Source organism: Apteryx mantelli, chromosome 5 (assembly GCF_036417845.1).
Source record: "Apteryx mantelli isolate bAptMan1 chromosome 5, bAptMan1.hap1, whole genome shotgun sequence".
In the NCBI taxonomy this organism is placed as follows: domain Eukaryota; kingdom Metazoa; phylum Chordata; class Aves; order Apterygiformes; family Apterygidae; genus Apteryx; species Apteryx mantelli.
In genome coordinates, this window is record NC_089982.1 from 24,317,180 (window position 1) to 24,336,060 (window position 18,881).

The 18,881-nt window shown below is 38.3% G+C and overlaps 1 protein-coding gene across 2 annotated transcripts in view; it reads right to left on the reverse strand.

Moving 5' to 3' along the window:
* Nucleotides 1-4,242: 4,242 nt before the first annotated feature.
* SEC24D (SEC24 homolog D, COPII coat complex component) overlaps nt 4,243-18,881 on the reverse strand; it is a 56,320-nt gene continuing 41,681 nt past the window's right edge. For both annotated transcript variants that reach the window (XM_067297648.1, XM_067297647.1), the window contains exons 12-23: nt 17,450-17,641; nt 16,912-17,005; nt 14,530-14,646; nt 13,851-14,021; nt 13,002-13,098; nt 12,151-12,296; nt 10,582-10,720; nt 9,943-10,061; nt 8,092-8,271; nt 7,310-7,501; nt 6,665-6,754; nt 4,243-5,947 (exon numbers count right to left, since the gene is read on the reverse strand). In XM_067297648.1, coding sequence (XP_067153749.1) covers nt 5,807-5,947; nt 6,665-6,754; nt 7,310-7,501; nt 8,092-8,271; nt 9,943-10,061; nt 10,582-10,720; nt 12,151-12,296; nt 13,002-13,098; nt 13,851-14,021; nt 14,530-14,646; nt 16,912-17,005; nt 17,450-17,641 — 1,678 coding nt within the window. In that variant the 3' untranslated portion in view covers nt 4,243-5,806. The remainder of the gene's footprint in view (nt 5,948-6,664; nt 6,755-7,309; nt 7,502-8,091; nt 8,272-9,942; nt 10,062-10,581; nt 10,721-12,150; nt 12,297-13,001; nt 13,099-13,850; nt 14,022-14,529; nt 14,647-16,911; nt 17,006-17,449; nt 17,642-18,881) is intronic.

Sequence of the window (18,881 nt, forward strand, 5' to 3'; positions counted from 1 at the left end):
TCCACATTAAACAATAAAAACATCTGGTCACTTTTTTAATCACTGTTGATTTGGACCATATCTAAAGTGGTGTCTAGAGATGAAAAACTTTGAATTTCATTACTAGTTGTCAATTAATTTCTCAGTTCTAACACTGTATAACTGTTGAGTAATGCACTGGTTCATCCCTTGGTTTGTCCATTTAACTTGAATTTACCATAGTCAAACAACTTCAGCCAGGTCTTCTACTGAGGCAGACAGCTGCAGAGCGGATGATATCGTTGGGCTGGCTACACTGTAGAGAGCTCTGCTGACTTGAGCAGGTGGGTTTGTCTCAGAAACTAACCTTTTTTTCATGTCTTACATCATTACAGAAAAGAAGAAATTTAAAACTGACTGCAATAATATTAAGGCTGTAAACAGGCAATACCTACTGACAGAATTGGTGCCCTATTTTCTTTCCTGTTAAATAGGGGAGAGGGTGGATTTTAAGTGCTGGATATTACCTTAAGCAAGACATATATCTTAGTTTTAATTTAGGTTAGGTTTTGTTTTCTTCTTATCTTCAGCATACTGAAGTTGAAACAGTTCGGTTCCTTTTTTAAATATCAAAGCTATTCTTTTCTGAAGATTAATTTATTAATGAAGTGTGGGCATTCTTTTAATTTTTTTCTCGACCCAAGAATAAGCTGGCATCCAGTCTAGCCATGGCAAATAAATCTAGGCTGAAAACTCATGAAAAATTTTGATCCTGGAAATGGAGGTGGTTGTTTGGGTTGCCCCTCACTGGGGGAAAAAATCCTTCTCCACAGGCATTGAGAAAACCCTACCACTAGCAAAACAAGCATTTCTGAGTTTTGATGTTGTCAAAAGTCTCAATGTCTTGTGTGTGGATGTGTTTTTTTTCTTTTTTTTTTTTTTAACTGCTTGCCTCTAGTGGTGTGTACTTCTGCACCAGTGCAAAGGTATTGAATGTTGATGTAGTAGTAGCTAAGAGACTTTTAAGGAATACTTGTAGACTAGAGGTAATGTGATGCAAAGGAAAACTAATTTGGAGTAATGGCTGCTGCTTTGCTGCCCTGGCTTCCCTTTCTCTGTCACAAGCTAATGCATTTTGCTTAGAAAATTCTGTCATAGGTGGGAAAAACCATCCTGAATGAGGAAGCCTCTCAGAAGATTGTATGTAATCGGGTGAAGCTCAACTTAATAAGGTGGAGGAAAGCTAGCTTAATTTCCCTTTTATAATTGGGCCATTCCCATGGGTAAAAAAGTAGTAAATAAGTTCTTTGGTGAAACATGAAGTAATTTGAGTATAATTGTTGGAGTAATTTTTCTTTAAAAAAAAAAAAAAACAGAAACAAAACACAAGCACCTCCCCACCCCCAAATAGTTGCTTGACTTTATTATAGTGCTGCTGTTTATGCTGGAGACAAGAATTGCACTTGGAACATGACTGTGTGGTAACTTCTGTGATTGCCGGAAGAGCTGCTGTATCCGTGTGTAACTGTCAGCTAAAGCTTTGTCTCCTTGGTGGTAGCTTAGCCATTATGACAGCTTAGTGTAGGTAGAAATAAATGTACGGAAAGGCCTAGTACTCTGATGGCTTAACTATACAAATAGAAATAGCTCTCTGTTACTGCGACTTTGTTCTAAATAGCACCAGTGTACATGAAGTCAGCTCACATGTTACAGCCGTGTGTAGGATTTACTGGTATCTGTGTAAGTAAGTAAGTGATGGGTGCATGTTCCTAAAAGGAGTATTAAACCCACTTTGTTTATAAGAAAGGCCTCAAAGAGCTCTATAAATTCCATATAGCATGTTAAGAACTGCAAGGTTAACTGGGGCAGTTATGGAAGTGGGATTTGCACACAAGTAATGGTAATCCTGTGTTGCTGGGCTATTGCTACTAGCTTTCTGTGTGTCAAAAGAAAGGAGTGAGGTTTCACACTACTTCTGATTGAGCTCTGCTTTTCTTTTGGCTTTTCTTCAAATCTTAACTCCCTTAATGTTGAAGGGTGTTGAGGTGTCTCCATCCTCTGACAAAATAAACCTGAATACAGCTTGCTGAACGCCTCCCACAGAAAGGAGGATTGTGGCCCAAGAGGAAAAACTATTCTGTACCCCTGCCTCTATCCATCTAAGCAAAATTTTTATGAAAAAGGGAGATGCAAGTGTCTGGAATCAGTGGTGTTTTGTTGTTTTTGGTTGTTGCAATTGTAATTTTTGAGTGCTCCTTTTCTCATGCCTAAAATTAAAAAGGCTTGGTAGCCTTAAAGTTGCAAAGAAATTGTTGCGATAGTAAGATACCTTAGTCAGCAAAACATTTTGTGGGGATGGGGGGTGCTGGCTTCTGGGGGGGAGGGAAATGACCAAAAGCCTTTCATTAGTTCATGTATTTTACTTATTTGAATATTCCTGCATGCATGAACTCGCGATAATAGAAGATCTCACTGATGGGAGGGCAACATACTTTCTTAAATGCATGATTAGGCTGACAAGCCTGTATTGCTTTTAAAGTCTATTTGAATCTAATTAGTAGATTAAATGCTTTTTTAGTAAATTGTCAAATTATTATATTTCCTTCTCCATAGCTTTAATTCAATTGATTTATCTGATGATCAATTTTGTAAACATACAAAAAAAAAAAAAAAGCATCTGTTAGCAGTAAGATGAATGCAGTGTAAAGCTCAATGCAAGTCTTAAGCTTTTTTAGAAAGATTTTTTTCAGTGCAGTTATTTCTGTTGCCTGGTATCCCCACCTAGTGGAACAGGAGCAAAGGTTAGTTGGATACAAGTGTGTGACTGCAGTGTTCAGCACAGCTGGTTTCCTGCCTCCTCTGCCTGGGTGCTGCTGATGCCTCACAGTGACTTGCAAGACATTGGGGTGGGAAGGCTTGTTTAAACTACCTGCATCAGGGAGGTGAGATGCCCCTGCCTGGTGCCTTTCCGTGGTGCTTCCTCATGACTGTGACCATTTGCTGCAAGCAAGTACAGAGGAACTGTCACCTGGCTTCTGCACTACCACAGCCTTTTCTTTTGAAATGCAAGTTCAGACAGCATAATCTTTTATTCCTTAAGTCTTTGACATGATGGAGATGAGATTAAGGAACTGTGCTAGAGATTTTGCTCTCCTTCCTAGCAGAGGTAGTAAAATGAAACACCTGCTACTTTGTCAGTCTTGTACAGTTACTGAAGCATCTCAGTTTTTATTTGTAACCCCCAAATAGGATTTGGGGAAGTGGTAAACATGCTGCCAAGTATATTGGCCATCTGTGTGTAGTACTAGTGCTGAATTGGCTTGCTGCTATGTTCTGAAGCAAGATTTAATATGAAAATACATAACTTTGACTTTGCTCCAGAGTTCTAGGAATTATAGGTGTAAAACAGGTGCCTTAAAGCCATGGGTAAGTGTTGCACAGCCTGAAATGACAAAGTAGATGCATGTGATTGTGGTACAGACAAGATCTTCTGGCCATTGGTAAACAACATGCAATAAGGTGAGGAAGTGGGTTCTGAGCAAGGAGGGGTGAGGCATGGGCTGTCTTCCTGTTTGAGCAGCTTGCTGCCTTCCTCCCTCTGAAGGGAAACTCTCACTCGTCTTGGCTGACATGAACCTTGCGCAGCAGCTGAACGCAAGTGTTTCTCTTGGTACACTGACTCGTTATGGGCAAATTGCACCATCTTCTGGTTTCTTGACTTACTTGATAAATGATTTTTTTCTAAAACATTTCATCTGCCATAAAACTTCTACTAGGTTGTATCTGTCTGTTTGACAACTGTGACCTCATTTGCCCTTCCAGAGGGTCTCCTTATCAGTCAGGTTTGATGCTAACAAACATAGGAAACCAACACTGAAAACCCTGTGCTGCTGCATAAGCTGGCCTTTCTTTAAGTAGGAGAAGGTGACCTACCATGGCCAAACCCATAGGACTTACTAATTGGACACACATCAAAATCTTCTTGATGCTGTGTAGGAATTATAATTATTGTTGCTAATGAAACTTTGCTCTGTTACCTGGAACTGCAGTCAGTAGAACCAGGTGTTTGTGTCATCTTTCTAGGCTTACAGGGGAGCTGCATGAACCCTGTCCAGTTCACCATGCTAGTTGTCCTAAAAACACTCTGTAGTGTCCTAGAGTATTTAGTTTTTTAGAGGCTTAAAAAAAAAAAAAAAGCATGGATAGCTGTCAGCAGAAGCTGATTGATAGCCAAAAAATTTAGAAAACTTAGTGCATGAAAGAATAAACACTCAACTGTCGCAATTTAGTAATTGCTCATGTCTTTATATTTAAGTTGCTGGTGTCATTTTACAAAGTAACAATGATCTGGAATGGCAACAAATACTTTTTACAAGTTAATGTTATCTTCAGCCAAACTGTGCTGCTCTTGACAGCTGCTGAATTCAGTCTGAGTATCCATTTGTAATATATCCACTTGTTTTAAAAGTTCTTAGTAAACGCACAAGGATTCAACTGTTTCAATTAAGCTGCCAAACTTACCTGTTTGTCAAAATAATTAATACTAATTAGTGACACTACCACTCTTAAAAGGCACATTTTCTTATGGAGCTCAACCTTTATTGTTTGAGGGTGGATTTTTTTTTTTTTTTGCTTTCTTTGAAACACTAATCTTTATAGTTTTTCAAGTTTGAAAAAGTTCAAATCTCATGTGCAGAGACATATTGGTCCTAAAGAAATGAACAGACTAAACTATGAGGTAAACAGCTCTTCCAAAGACTCTGGCTTTCTAAATTCTACCCTAAATACTATTGGATGTTTGTTTTTCAAAGCAGTGACTTTTGGAAAGAAAAAAAAATCAGTCATTGGAGTCACTGTGATGAAACTTGTATTAAACAGGAGGCTTCCTTTTATAGCACCACAAATAATGTTTTTATGTATCAACTGTCTTAAGGTTGACCTGCCACTGAAATTTTGAGGGGCCAAATGTTTAGCTAAATATTGTAGTGGGAGTATTCCAGTTAGCAAATGCACTAAACAAAGCTTAACAAGTGTTAAATTCTGAAAATGTAAATTAAATATGCTAAATTAATTACTGCCCTTAAGACTAGGGAATTGTACCATAATACTGGGGCATTAATTGCCACCCTTAGAATAAGACTTGTTTGTTTACCATTCTACCTGTGGTCCATTATTAAAAATGTTCAAGTCCAGTTATGAGCTGAGGTGGTTGTGGCCTGGATAACCATGGGTGTGGAAGGCTAGCCCGAGCTCTGTTTCTGTAGACATTAATATTTGTACCTTCCAGGAGAAAAGACTATTTCCCAGTATGCTTTAGGAAGAGATCAGCTTTACAGAAAGGTCTTAAAGTACTTGAACTACATGATTACTGTAAAAGTAATCCAACTATATGCCCTCATTTAAAAAAAAAAAAAAAAAGCTTTAACTTTTTCTTCTATATAGCTTTTGTATTTTTGGATATCTTTCCTGGCTATCATACAATTTATGGCTAGCAAAAGGAATAATGAAAAAGTTTTCTAAATTATAATTTATTAAAAATGCATACCATATGCTCTGAAGCTCTGACAGTTTGAAATTGGGCAATTCAACCTAGAGTCAAGACACTCCCAAAAGATTTAATACCTGAGTGCAGAACTTCCTATTCTACAGATTAATAGGTAAGTAAATGAAGTAGTGAGAGATTGTGTGAAATGAAACTGTACAAAAAGAGCACTGAAAAGGTTCAGTAAAGCACAGCATAATGCTGAGGTACGGTGGAGCTGTGGGCTGCCCTTCAGGCACCAGCTACTGCCCCTCTTGCAAATTAACAAAAACAAAACAAAACCACACAAATGATACTCAGGCTTCCTTAATTGAGCAGCTGGCAGATCTCTCTGTGGACACAACATAAGAATTCCACATAAGAAGCTCCTCCATAAATACTCTTGTCTTCTACTAGGAACTGTCGGAAAAGCATGTCTGGCTGCTCCCGTTGTTTCACTATCATCAGCTGAAAAGAGAGATTTTTAATATACATTCATTAACTAGCAGTACTGCTTTCCTGTATCTATTATGAACATTACTGGGGGGAACTCCCAACCCCCCAAAACTAATAAACCTCCCACATTGCAGTGGCTGTAGTTATGGACACTGGAGAGAGAGATGTGCGTGTACATATACTGCATATTTTTTATATGTGTATTTATATAAAACAACATTTTTATATGTGTACATACATACCAATATAATATAAATGTATATGTTTATATATATAAAACTCTACTGTACTTGTACTCTGCTGAACACAGAGTTATGGCTTTTTCTAAGGCAGATTACAGTAGAACACCCCCCCACCCATCCCTTACATAACCATCAGCAATTCAGGAACAATTCTAATTCTTAGAAATGTTCAGTCTTTTGCCTCTTTACCACCTAGCGCCTAGTTTGAAGTAAGGTTTGCAGAGAAAACCAGCAACCTTTAGACTGACTGCCTCTGAAAATCTTTCTTTATGCCAGGACACCTAAACTTCTGACTGAGAGTTGAGTACATTTGAGGTACTTGTGCCCAGCACGCATGCTGGAACTCACCAGCCCCTGCAAAAACTTCTGGTGCTGCAAAACCTTTTGCTTTGACAGGTTACCTGTGGCTGTAAAAGCCAGTGCTGTGGTGGTTTTTTTTTTAAGCAGGTAAGAGGAATGTGTTGGAGGAGAGAGGAAGTCTTTTTACCTTCATAGTGTAGGGCTTTTGGCTCTGGATATGCTCCATTATTGACCTAAGTTTCTTAGAATATGGATTGTCCAGGTCAGGCAGTAGTGTCTGTTAAATGGAAGCGTTGCAGAGCTGTTACATTCCAATCACATCTCTTATGAATTCATACAAGACAAGTTGCTAATATTTAGGATGGGGGTTACCATGGATTTCATTCTAAACTGGGAAATGTAATCATCTCCTTCATTAAAGCAGGTAAAATAACTCATCTGACTTTAAGCCATTTTTCAGTTTAAAATAATCACTATATTAAGATTTCTTCTCAGAAGTAGTTCAGGCTACAGGAGCAATTTTAATTATAGCAAAGTGTTTTGTTCCACTTTGAGCAATACACATTCAATAGGATTTGACTAATCTGCTACAGTAACAATTTAAGATGTGAAAATCTTTTAAAGGTTTGTGGAAAGTTCTCTCCTGTACTTGGCCAGAGGGTAACAGCTTGTTCAGGTTTTATGTATTACTTTTTGGTCCCTTAACACAGTTTCTCCTTTTAGTTGAATGATGAATGCTGCAAAACCCCCTTGCTAGTTTGTCTGATTAGTGGCCTCTTCTTACTAAATTATAAATTCTGAAATACAGACTAGTTTCCTCTCATATACTCACAGCCTCTGTGCTGATGTGTGCAAAGGATGGCACATTGAAGAGCCCTTGGATGAGCTCCGGGGCCATGTTGACTCCCAGCCACAAGAACATGTTTAGACCGTTGGCCAGAAAGAAGGCCCCGGCCTCTGAGAGCCGCTCCTCAGAGCAGCGGACCGCGGCTGGGACGGCGTCGCTCTTCAGATCCAGGCTGTGCTGTGGAGGAAAAGACCTCAGAGGTGCCAGCTTGGTCATGCTGAGGAAAAGCCCTCAAACTGTTGCTTCAGGATGACTCAAGCACACCCTTAGGCACTGAAAAAGCAACTGTTAAAAGGCTTATGGTGGTTTCTTTCCAGAAAACATTCAGATTAGAAGAATTAGAAGTAATTTATTTATTTTTTTGGTAATGTGCTGTGTGCAACAGAAGACCTATCAATCACAAGCAGAAGGACATAGTCATAGACATAGTCAGCTAGCATCCTTCTTTCATTAGCCTGCATAAGGACCTTGCTAAAAAAAAGTGAAATTCTTACAGAATGCTAATATGCAGTGATTGATGCGGAGTGAGTTAATGTTATTTCCCCATTTTCATTAGGCTAGGGGTTCTCCCCTCCCTCTTCATTTTAGTTTAGCAGCTAGGTAGCAGTAAAAACATAATTAATTCAATTCATGACATGTATCTAGGCCACAAAAAAATCTTTCTTTTGCATCTACACAGCCAACTTAAAATGGTGCATAATTAAACAACTTACTGAAAATAGTTTTACAGAAAAGGAAAAGACATGCAACTAATATAATATACTTACAATTGGCAAAAGCTGGGGATAGAAAAAGAGCTGTGTGTCAGCTACCCCCATAGACATGACCAGCTGCCGATGGTAAGCTCTCTCATCCATTGGAATTTCTGGTCTGCTGACTAGCACGCAGCTCTTCAACAAACAATTCATGTATACTGGCAGCACCTTCATTGCGTCGGGAAGGATGAGCTGAGAGGCAGAGAAAGTCTGTTACTGAATCTATCCTCTGACCTGGGCAAAGACATCTGGACTTTCAAACACTTAAACTACTGCTTAATTGTTTTCGTTGATTAAAAACAAAAAACTAGAAACAAACTTTTATATGTTCTGTTTCAAACCAGATGTGGCAGCTGTGACTGGCTAATCAATAACAAGCTTAAGTTACTTGGCACATAGACAATAGTCCCCTTCTTCATCACTGTTTTTCCTCTGTAACTCATTTTTAGACACCAAATTAAAGCAAAGTCACAGGGGAAAAGTGGGTGGTTTTCCTTTGAACAATTTAGGAGGGAAAAGAAGGTCCAGGGTAAGTTCTTCTCTTTGGCATTGTTCCTAACAAATTTGGTTCTCACCAAGATTAAAAGACTTACTCATTGCCCAGGCTTGTGATTGATTAGTAGAAGCACTGCATGGTATGTAAAAGCCTAAACATATCAAACACAAGGGTGAATAATGTAAAAGGAAACAACTGATGTTGCTTATAGGAGTTTAGTGTTGCATTGAGTCATGTAATTGGGATGTGCTAATTCTAATCTGTAAGTTACATTCAAGAAGAAGAAAGAATTAGAAAAAATGTAGTTAAGGGGAGACCAAAGGAAATAATGATCTAAACTGAATGCTGCCAAAATGGTGGGAGTCCTGCTTTGCTATTAACTAGCTTTTTATCATTCATTCATGTACAAAATCTCCAGCTGTAATTCAGAAAAGAAGAAAAAAAGCCAACTATTCCTGCTCTTTTGAAGTGCCTCAAAAATCTGAAAAAGATATGGAAATATTTTGAGGTTTGCCAGAAGGAGAAAAATAATAAAAAGTTAAATTCAAATGCTTACAAGATTAGAATTCGGTCCAGCCATCTTTGGGTATTTGTTTGAACTGGAAATAGATTTTTTGTCAGAAACAGTTGCTGGAAGGATCTGAAAGCACCTTCCTGCTTAATTCAAACCCCCAACAAATGATCTGAGTATATACAAGAGTAAGCTGATAATTAGTGAACTTGTCATAATTTGGAAAAAAAAAGTGTCAACTTGAGAGAATTTTCAAGTAGTAGGGTATAAAAGTGGTAAGACTCATAGAGCTTCTTACTACCCTTTAGTAAATAAAAGAGTTAACAGGAGTTAACAGACGATCTTAATTTGAAAACCACCACAGATTTTTTTTTTCCTAGGAGTTGGGCATGTAGACATCATGTAGACATCAGGTTTTTATCACTCCCTCCAGCACACCTGAGAAACCTACATGCAAATTCACAATTGTGTTAGTAGCAAGATATGATGTTATTTCCATCTTTTGAGGACAACATTCTTATCTGTGGAAAATTAGAACATTAAAATCTTTTAAAAAGGTAACAGGAAAAAAAAATGAAAGCTGTAAATCTGCACATCATTCCAGCAAGCAGAAAAAGGTTGTCTGATTTCCTTTGTATGAGCATCAGTTTCCTCAGTGCCCCTGCCATGTGCTGCAGAACAACAGTCAATATGTTATAATTGCTACCCTTTAACCCCACCTGTCATTAATAATGTTTGAAGGAAAATTAAAAGCCTATCCTGAGATCTTCCTTTCTGGCACTTCTCATGGCACAGCGGTGGTCCTTCACCTGCTGCAAAGCCTCGGTGGGAAGGTTTTATGTCAGGTGGGTTTTACCTGGCTTACTGCCGAGGGGTTGGCGCAGTTCTTGCGGTAGCAGGCCAGCATGTGCGCCATCTGGTTCACCAGGATCTCTCTGACCGTCTTCAGCGGTTGGCTTAGAATGGCTTTGAAAGCTACAAATGCAGAAGAACAACAGAGCACACTCAACACAGACATGCACTTCCTACGTATCTGTATCTGCTAGATTTTACTAAGCTCATGTCTATGGTTGCTTTTAGTCTCTTTTACAGCATCTTACAGGATATTTATTCATCTTTGAAAAAAAGAACAACGCAATGTCCATACCATGCAAAAAAAGCAATATAGTGTCTGCATTATAATGGAGGGAGAACTTGAGTGTAAATAGCAGGAAACAGCGAAGAATGTGCATTTCCACTATTGTGCCTATACAGCTTTCTGCATTATGCTTCTGGCTACCTTCCCAAGCATTACATTTAAGGCAGATGTGTTTACAATATGTAATCTAATTCTCTTTTCAATTTTACAACATTTTAAGAGTCAAGAGATACTCAAGCTTTGAGCAGCAAGTTGCAAAACATGATTTCCCACTAGGTAATCATTTTGCTTTCCCTTTCTCCCCCTTCCTCTGCCCCAGAGAAAAAAGGAAACAAAGTTGATTTGCCATAACTTTACCTGACTTAGCAAATAAGTTGATAAGTGCATCAGTCTCACAGGTCTTGTAGACATCAGCTAACTGGGAGCTACAGTTTAAACCTATATTGTGTATGCGAAGTCGTCTTTGCCCACTTACTGAAGTGTAAAGGACAGCACACTGCAACAACAGGAACAAATTCCCATTCAGTTTTATTTTTTAAACAAAAAGCCGATCCTCAAAACTTCCAACATGCAAGAGCCAAATTTTTATGCATAAAAGGCATATGATTACATCTGAAGACAGCCTCACCTAGCAGTGCTCATGAACTATAAGAACAACATGCCTATAGTTCCTATGGAAGTATACTGGACATGTAAATGCATTATAAAAGTTAGTAGCCTTAAAATTAGAAAAAAATATGACTAATCAAAAGGCTTATTACTTTCTAGCAAACGTCAACCTCCCATCATCTGATGATACATCTTTGGGATACGTCTTTTGTTTGGAATGGGACTATCATAAGTTTCTTGGCAATTTAGGCAGAGATGTATCAATTTGAATTATTGCCTAATCTATGTTTCCAGGAGCTGCTACTGAGGATAGAAGCTTACATTGTGGAGTAAGAATGGAAACAAAGGTTTCATTAGCTTTGGAAGAGCCTGGTATTTTCAAGGTTGGGATGAAGCTCCTGATGCTATAGCATAATTCCTATCATAATTCTTACCAATCAGAGGGATGCTCCTGCGGCTGGTCAGATGCGATGTGATGGGGTTACTGAGTTGAGCAAATGGCAGTGCCATCTCCGCACAGGAGATGACACTGCACGTTGAGTCAGTCAGCAGAGCACGCAGCGATGCCGGCTGGTGAGTGTCATAGGGGCTCTAGCGCTTGTGCCCAGAGAGTGACGGAGCAGGGCAGCTAGCTGATAGTTTGCAAGCAAGGTATTTCATTGCATAAGGTACCATTGCTGGTGGTTACTGAGTGGTCCATAGGTTTGGAAATTATGTTTGGCCATAGAGAACTGCTCTTCAACAAAGAATGCCACTGCAGTAATGGTTTCCATATAATACTTAAGAGTCTCATATTCTAAATAAACTTATGCTGTAAAATGGAAAAATAGCTGATAAGGTCTCAACAAATGTTCAGAAAGCATTTTGGTATCCCTGAATAGAACATGCAGTATAAATGTAGTTAAACACACTAATTATCACAAAGAACATTCCTACTTCTCATGTCCAGATCCCTCAGATGTACGCTGTTCTGGCTGTCCAGCTCACTGCTGCGTCCCCTAACTGTACGAACGTGCATGCTCTGAGAACAGCTGCTTGGTTCGCAGCTCAGCTGCGGACGGAATTATCTGACATACTTGGAACGCTTTCTAGTTTACTAGTGAGATAGCAATAACATACTTACTGCTGTGTGCTTTTTGGGTAAGATGCAATCTTTGGTCAGTTAGTTAAAACCTTTTTCTGTTAGTGGTATTATGCCACCAGAGCTTGGGCAAGCTGTCTCTGGCTCCCATCAGTCCTACACCATGACTGTTTTATTATGGTCGCAAAAGTTCTTGCTCATAATTTCATGAAATGACATGTCATTAAGTTTTATACCTGAATTAAGGCTCCACTATCTTCATTCAGTTTGTCATCATGCTTGAACTCTACTGTCACTGCCTTGTCACAGTCAACTGCTGCCATCTCTACATCCGTGGTGTTGTTCATGTAAATATCACCAAAGAAGTCAGTAGCCCTGAAACCTACAAGCAGATAAAAAGACAACTGTATCCTTTTATTTAACAGTTGCAAATAAAATTGACATTTTTTGGCTTTTATTGACGTTCATTAAATTTTGCTTACTAAGCAAACTATTAACCATTTTCCCTGTTCTCAAGGGTGCCACCAGCCAGCCCTGCTGATGGCACTGTCCACCTGGAAGGATGGCAAGGGGAGGGATCTTTGATTTTCTGACAGTTGGGCAGGAGAAAAAGACAAGCAGCGCTGATGAGCTGTGGAGCTGTGATCTGACTCAGAGACACCCAGAACCTTTTGTGCCATTGACCTGGCAACTTTTGTGTGTTTGGGTTCCTCAAATACTTAATTTGAAGTAAGAACGAGCACTTGAAAAGTAGAAGCATTACTTTCATTTGAAGTATTTAGAAAATGAGGGGACATGTATGTGTCCAGTAACAACACTGGTTTTCATACAACTTACTTGCAGCCCAGGATGCATGCATAATCATCAGAAGCCTTACGAGTAAGTGAAAATTAGGTATACATAATAAGGGCATATCCATCTGTTTTATCAGTCTATCCAATTACTTTTCAAGAGGTGCATACTGAACTTAAAACATGAAGCCTTATATTACAAATAATCTGTATAAGACTTCTAGTACTGCATTATTTAAAATTACATATTATCGTATGCATTCATGTTAATTTCCATCCCCAAAAGGTACCATTACCTGTACTTGTTCGAACCCTCATTATTGCATCAAATCCGGGTTTTTTTTCTATATCCTTCCTGAGGTCACTTAGGAACTGCGGGCTATCAGAATTGAGCTAGAAACGCAAAGCAAAAGTTGCAGTTCACCACTAGGTGGCAGCAAAACAGCAAAAACCCAACCCTTCCCCCCATATCCAGGAAGGTCTTTCCATATTTAACATCTCCTTTTTCCTTTAAAAAGGGATAGAAAATGCTGATTGTTACTTCATTAACAGAAATATGTATGTGCAAGTATCCACCAATTCATTACTAAGCGTGGACATCTAGAATTCCTATTCAATCAACTCTATCTGCAGTAACATCACTTACCCTGCAGGCTAGCTAGATGTTTAGGGCACAGTCTCCAGAATTACAGGGTAGCCTTGTTTCCTTAGCAGAAAATGCTTTTGCAGGTCAGCTCCAAGCACAGAGAAAGTCCCCTATTCCCCATAAAATTCCCAGGTAATTTTGAACAAACAAGTCAAAGTTCTTATGGCTTTTTTTTTGGTCTTTATCATAAGCATTTATATTTTTATTTATTACAGGAGTAATTGGCTTCCCTACTCAGATGCCGGCATATTTAAGTAAGTGGATTTCATTTTAAGATACTAACCAACTTATTTAGAAGTACAATTAATGTTTCAAGATTTCTGTTTGAGCCTGATCTGTCATTTCTAAGTCTGCATTTTATCTCCTGGGGGTTATAAGTAAACTCTCTAGAGTCACTGCACTTTTATGCTAAGACGTGGAAGCACACTTCAAAATGAAAAGAAAAACAACAAATCCCCAGGTGTTACTATCTGACAGGTAAGAAACTTGCACCACTTACCTGGAAATTGTTGTACTTGTAGAGCGTTCCTCCAGTGTACATTGTGACAAGGCCCATGGAAGCTACGTCCACATACTGATTTGGGAAGAGGAACAAATCCACACAGCAGCCATTAGCCACACAATCTCTGGCTAAGGTCTCATAAAAATTTACCTGGGGCTGGAAGAGTGTCTGCACAGAAATAAAAAATATGAATGTCATAACATTAGATACTGTTGATAACCAGTCAAAATCCAAATGCTCACTTGAAAAAAAAAAAAAAAGATGAAGTGGAAGTTTTAAGTGAGACATGGATTAGATGTAAATCATGTTGTCCTTTCTACATGTTCCATGAATACTCATATAAAATGATTCAACTCGGTACCTTCTTAGAGGACAAAATCACTAAACCAGCAGGGGAGCAAAGGTTCTTCATGGATGGAATTACATTTGCAGCTGGTGCATTTCCTTTATTGGTAGGCAACGTTGCTTTACTGTAGTTTTTCTTTAGTGTCCCTGTAGGGCCCATACTAATATATTTGTTCACTACATCTAAAATCATCAGGCAAAGTGAGAATGAAATATATTGATGGAATATAATAAAAATTATACAACCAATCTCTGTAAGAGAAAAAAAAAAGGCTCTATTAAAGAAATTCAACTTCATAGCAGTCCATTGTGAACTCTGAGTAGAAAATACCTTTTCTTTATCTGTGTTGAGTAGCTTTTTGTCATCTCTGTTTCTCAGCTTCCCTGGTGCTTCTGCAGTTGGCAATGAAGAATGGAAGATAAACAGTTTTCCAGCACATTCTGCAGTCTGTTTCAAAGACACCATATTGGCATTTTATTCTTCTGCTAAGATCAACAGCTGAGCCTAATTTTCATACATTTTAGAGTCTCAAAGCACAGTGTAAACTTTCTGTAAGTCTTTCTAAGCTAAGTAATTCATTTAGAGACCAAGCTCTTGATGGAAATGAAGTCTCCAAAAGAACCAGAAGTTTTATGTCAGTAACTTAATCTAGCATAGACATGTTGGATCATGCATCATTACAGTAACTTCTGCACAGGCAAAACTAGGAGTGCATCTCCTACATACTGTTCAATTAAATACAAGTATTATGCAACAAGCAACAAGAGTAAAAAATAAAAATACTAAATTGGATAAAATTAAATGGAAATGTAATTTAGCAGAAAAAGTATTTTGTTCAGTTTAGGTGCACTGCTATTCATTATATTTTTATAGAAGAGTGACAATTACATTCCTGTACTAAATTCCACATTCAAATCCATACTAATAATTGCAGGTGTATCAAACTTTGCAATTAACATTTCCTCCTGTCACCAAGAAATGAAGTAAATGGCAGTTGTATTCAAGTATTCCACTTTTAGTTAGAACTGTAAGGAGAAATATATTTGCCAACCAAGATGGCAAACTGTTGACAGCAATCCTTAAATTCCAAAGAACAGAATAACAACAGTAACAGTACCACAGGCATTTTTGTATTGCTAACACACTTTTCCACCAAAATTCAGAAAATATTTTATAGCTCACTCTTGCTGTTGAGACAGCTAATTGGAACAAAAACTGATTAGCAATTTTGAATTCTTCAACTATTGAAGATATTGGCTGAAGGGAGAGGAAGGAGAAAAGCATGATTTGTCCTTTCCCCACCCAAAAGAAGAAAAACAACCAGGCCTAACTGCACATCTATGTTAAAACTGCAATAACTGAGACTACGCACACAAATCAGCTCCCAACAGCTTTGCTATTCTTTCCCCTCCAGATCATAAGGTGTCCGCAAGATAAGGATATTCCACATTTCAAAATAAGCTGTGGCATTCTTCTGGGAAAACTAGAAATCTCATTGTTATGGCACAAATGCAAACAATAGCAGTATCAACAGTAAGCTACTACTGATAATGTTTCTGGCAACTGTTCTAAAATGCATATATCTTCTTTCTAAAAATATACCAAAATTAATCTCAAATATGAATATAAACCATGTTGGGTTTTTTTAGAGAAGAATTGTTTTCCCAAGCACACATATATTCATATAAAAATTCAGAGTGAAAATCCTTAAAAATTACATTTTTAAAATGTTGAGTTAAATAGGTTAATTTAGAGCTACTTTCTTTCATAGTGAACAATTATGACTCTTAAATTCATTTTGTAAAAGCGAACACATCTGTACACATACCTTCTGGGACTATGAATAAAAAACAAGAGAACAGATATTAAGTAAATATTTAAAAAACAACTTTGAGAAATGCTATATATTTTCAGTTCAACAAATATATCTACTCAAAATGTCTGCTTCACTTGTATACAAGCTCACAGATAACTAAACTCTTAAAACACCACTGGCTGTTTTCTGCCCCTATAAATCCTGCAGTAAACCATGGTGTCATTCTTTTAATTGGCAGCACTCCATGAAAATGTCAGCACTGTAGGGGATGTCCCTGGCATACGGAAAGCACTGGGGATGCATCTTGACCTGCGGATTCATTTTCAGCTGTATTCAAGCTGTGAAAACTTGTCGGTTAAAGGGACCCTCTCCCCTCCCCCCCAGTTCCATGGTCATAAATATCTCCTGTTTTGCATGAAGAGTCAGCAGAAGTTGGAGGACAGGCAGGCTAACGCTGTCTTATGCTTTTCCTGCCCTTCACGTGTACAAGGACAAGATGTCTGTGCAGACAACCAGAGTATCTAATAATTTTCTTGTAGTAACTAAAGACCTTTTTCTCCCTCTCAAATGCTGAACAAGAAGAGACTGACTCCTGCTCCCCATCTTCTCCTAAACATCCACTCCATGTGGAATAGACTCTAGGGACTGGTTTCCCTTAATGAGCAAAATCTGGAAACAGATGCTACGCTTGCCAGTGTTTTTTGACTAAAGCAGTTCATACATACTGTTAGAATAATGGAACATAAGTGTTGGAAACGATCAATGATTTTTTTCTCGTTTCCCATTGTGATTTGTAAGAGGATTTGGCACTAGCCTTTAGCAGACGGAATTTCTGTAGATTATCAAGTCTTGTCCTAATTAAAGAGTTGGTTCTCTTGCAGAGAGGAACATCTAACCTTTAGCGCCTCCATGCCAGCCTGAATAACAGGAGCAAAGACAGTCTCACTCTCGTTAGTGTCTGCAAACATCTCTGGAATCTGGTCCAACAAGCTAAGAAAGAGGAAAGGATCAGTGTTTCAACTGGTTAGCATAGTTGGGATAATCCTCAAAACCTGTAATATGATGAGTCTTCACAAAGGAACACACAAATTTATATTAAAAAAAAAAAAATTTTGGTTGTTCAATTTCTTAGGATCCCAGCCAGAATGAAACAAAATAGGAATTTTAAAGTTCTATGAACTGCAATGCTTCAAAACTGGTAGCATGCAGTAAGTAAAACTGAACGGTTGTTCAAGTGGTTGTTGATACCACTTTTTCTTTGCCTCAGAGGTGGAAATACATGACTTGAAACATCTGCTCGCTCCTAAGGCATTTTGATAAATACATGCACAACACTTCCCCCCTCCCCCAGACTGCAGGACACGATTTACTAAAAGGCTAACACATAGCATAAGCATTCAACTCCTATTCAAGAACAGGATAGTTTTATTTTACTTGTTAATGACAGATCGTGATTCCTGAAAGTTGACAAGGAAACCATCCAGCAAAGGAACAAAAACTTCTCCAACATCTGAGACCACCATCATCTGAGGTTGGGCTAAGTTGCTCTTTACATTAAAGAAGTGAAGGACCTTGTTATAAGTGACAAAACCAACTTTAATTGCTGAGGATTCTTCTTGCTCTTCTCTGCAAGAAAAACAAAAACAACTGGATATAATTTTGAAACACTGACCTTGCAATAAAAGCGTTCCTTTGAAATGTAAGGCTGCTTTCAGATCGTTATCCACACTGCGGACTAACAAACCAAATACCAAACAACTAGATGTAATGGCCCCAATCTTTGCCTTAGCTCAAATTAAAACAACCTAATTAAATCAAGCACTGTGTTTTTTTTTTTTTTTTTTTTTTTTTTAAGAAAGTCAACGCTATCAACTGTGCATCCTATCCAAACAGTCAAGAGTCCCTAAGATAGGGAATAAACTGCTGCCCTCAAAAACATGGAAAAGTGAGAACAGGACAATTAGTTACAAGACACAATCAGAAAATCAGCTTGATTTAGAATACGTTATAATTCAACGATACTAATGATGGATGCCTAATTAGAATAGTAATTATGCTTGAATACCATCTGGTGACTTTTGGACATTGGTGGGTCAATCTTCTGCAGGACTGCTTTTAAGCAGCAAAGGCTCTCAGACCCTCCACAGCTGCATATCATGCAGAAAACGCACTGTAGAAATTGCTCCTTACTGCTCCTAAGTTCCCAGACCAGCTGAAGATAGCAGGCTGCTCCTGCGAACTACACCTGCAGGCACCCTGCCAGCAGCAGGCTCAGTTTGCATCTTTGTGGGTTTAATGCCTCTAAGCAACGGGCTACTGTGCCATCAGTAAGCCATTAGGAAGCTCCTCTTGTTAATGACAAACCAGGCCTTTAGCACCAAAAATGCCAGATGCCAAGTCTACGGTACCAGTGATTATCAAAGGTCAGCCTATATTCTCTGTACTGCAACATTAAACATCTAAGGATGTTTATTCTTAGATAAACTTATCTTATGGGGGCATGTCACAAAAACAGCACATACTGAGTTTGCAGTCTAATGCATGTTTTTTTGAGGGGAAAGAGTTTCATATTTAAGGCACTGAAACTTGGAAATTCCCATTTAATTTCCAGCTATGCCTCTGATTTCATTTATGATATTAGGAATAATTTAATTTCTCTGTGCCTCAGTTACCCATTTGTAAAAAGGGAATTTTTGTTTTTTAACCTCACCAGGCTGTCGAGCTATATACCTACTGGTGGACATAAAGTTCTTTGAGATTGCAGCAACTGGAACCACACAAATAGCTGGGCTCACATTACTGGGGGTTTTTTTTAGTTCACAAAAGAAGTCACTTAGTAAAGATTTATGATTATAAAAAAATTAAC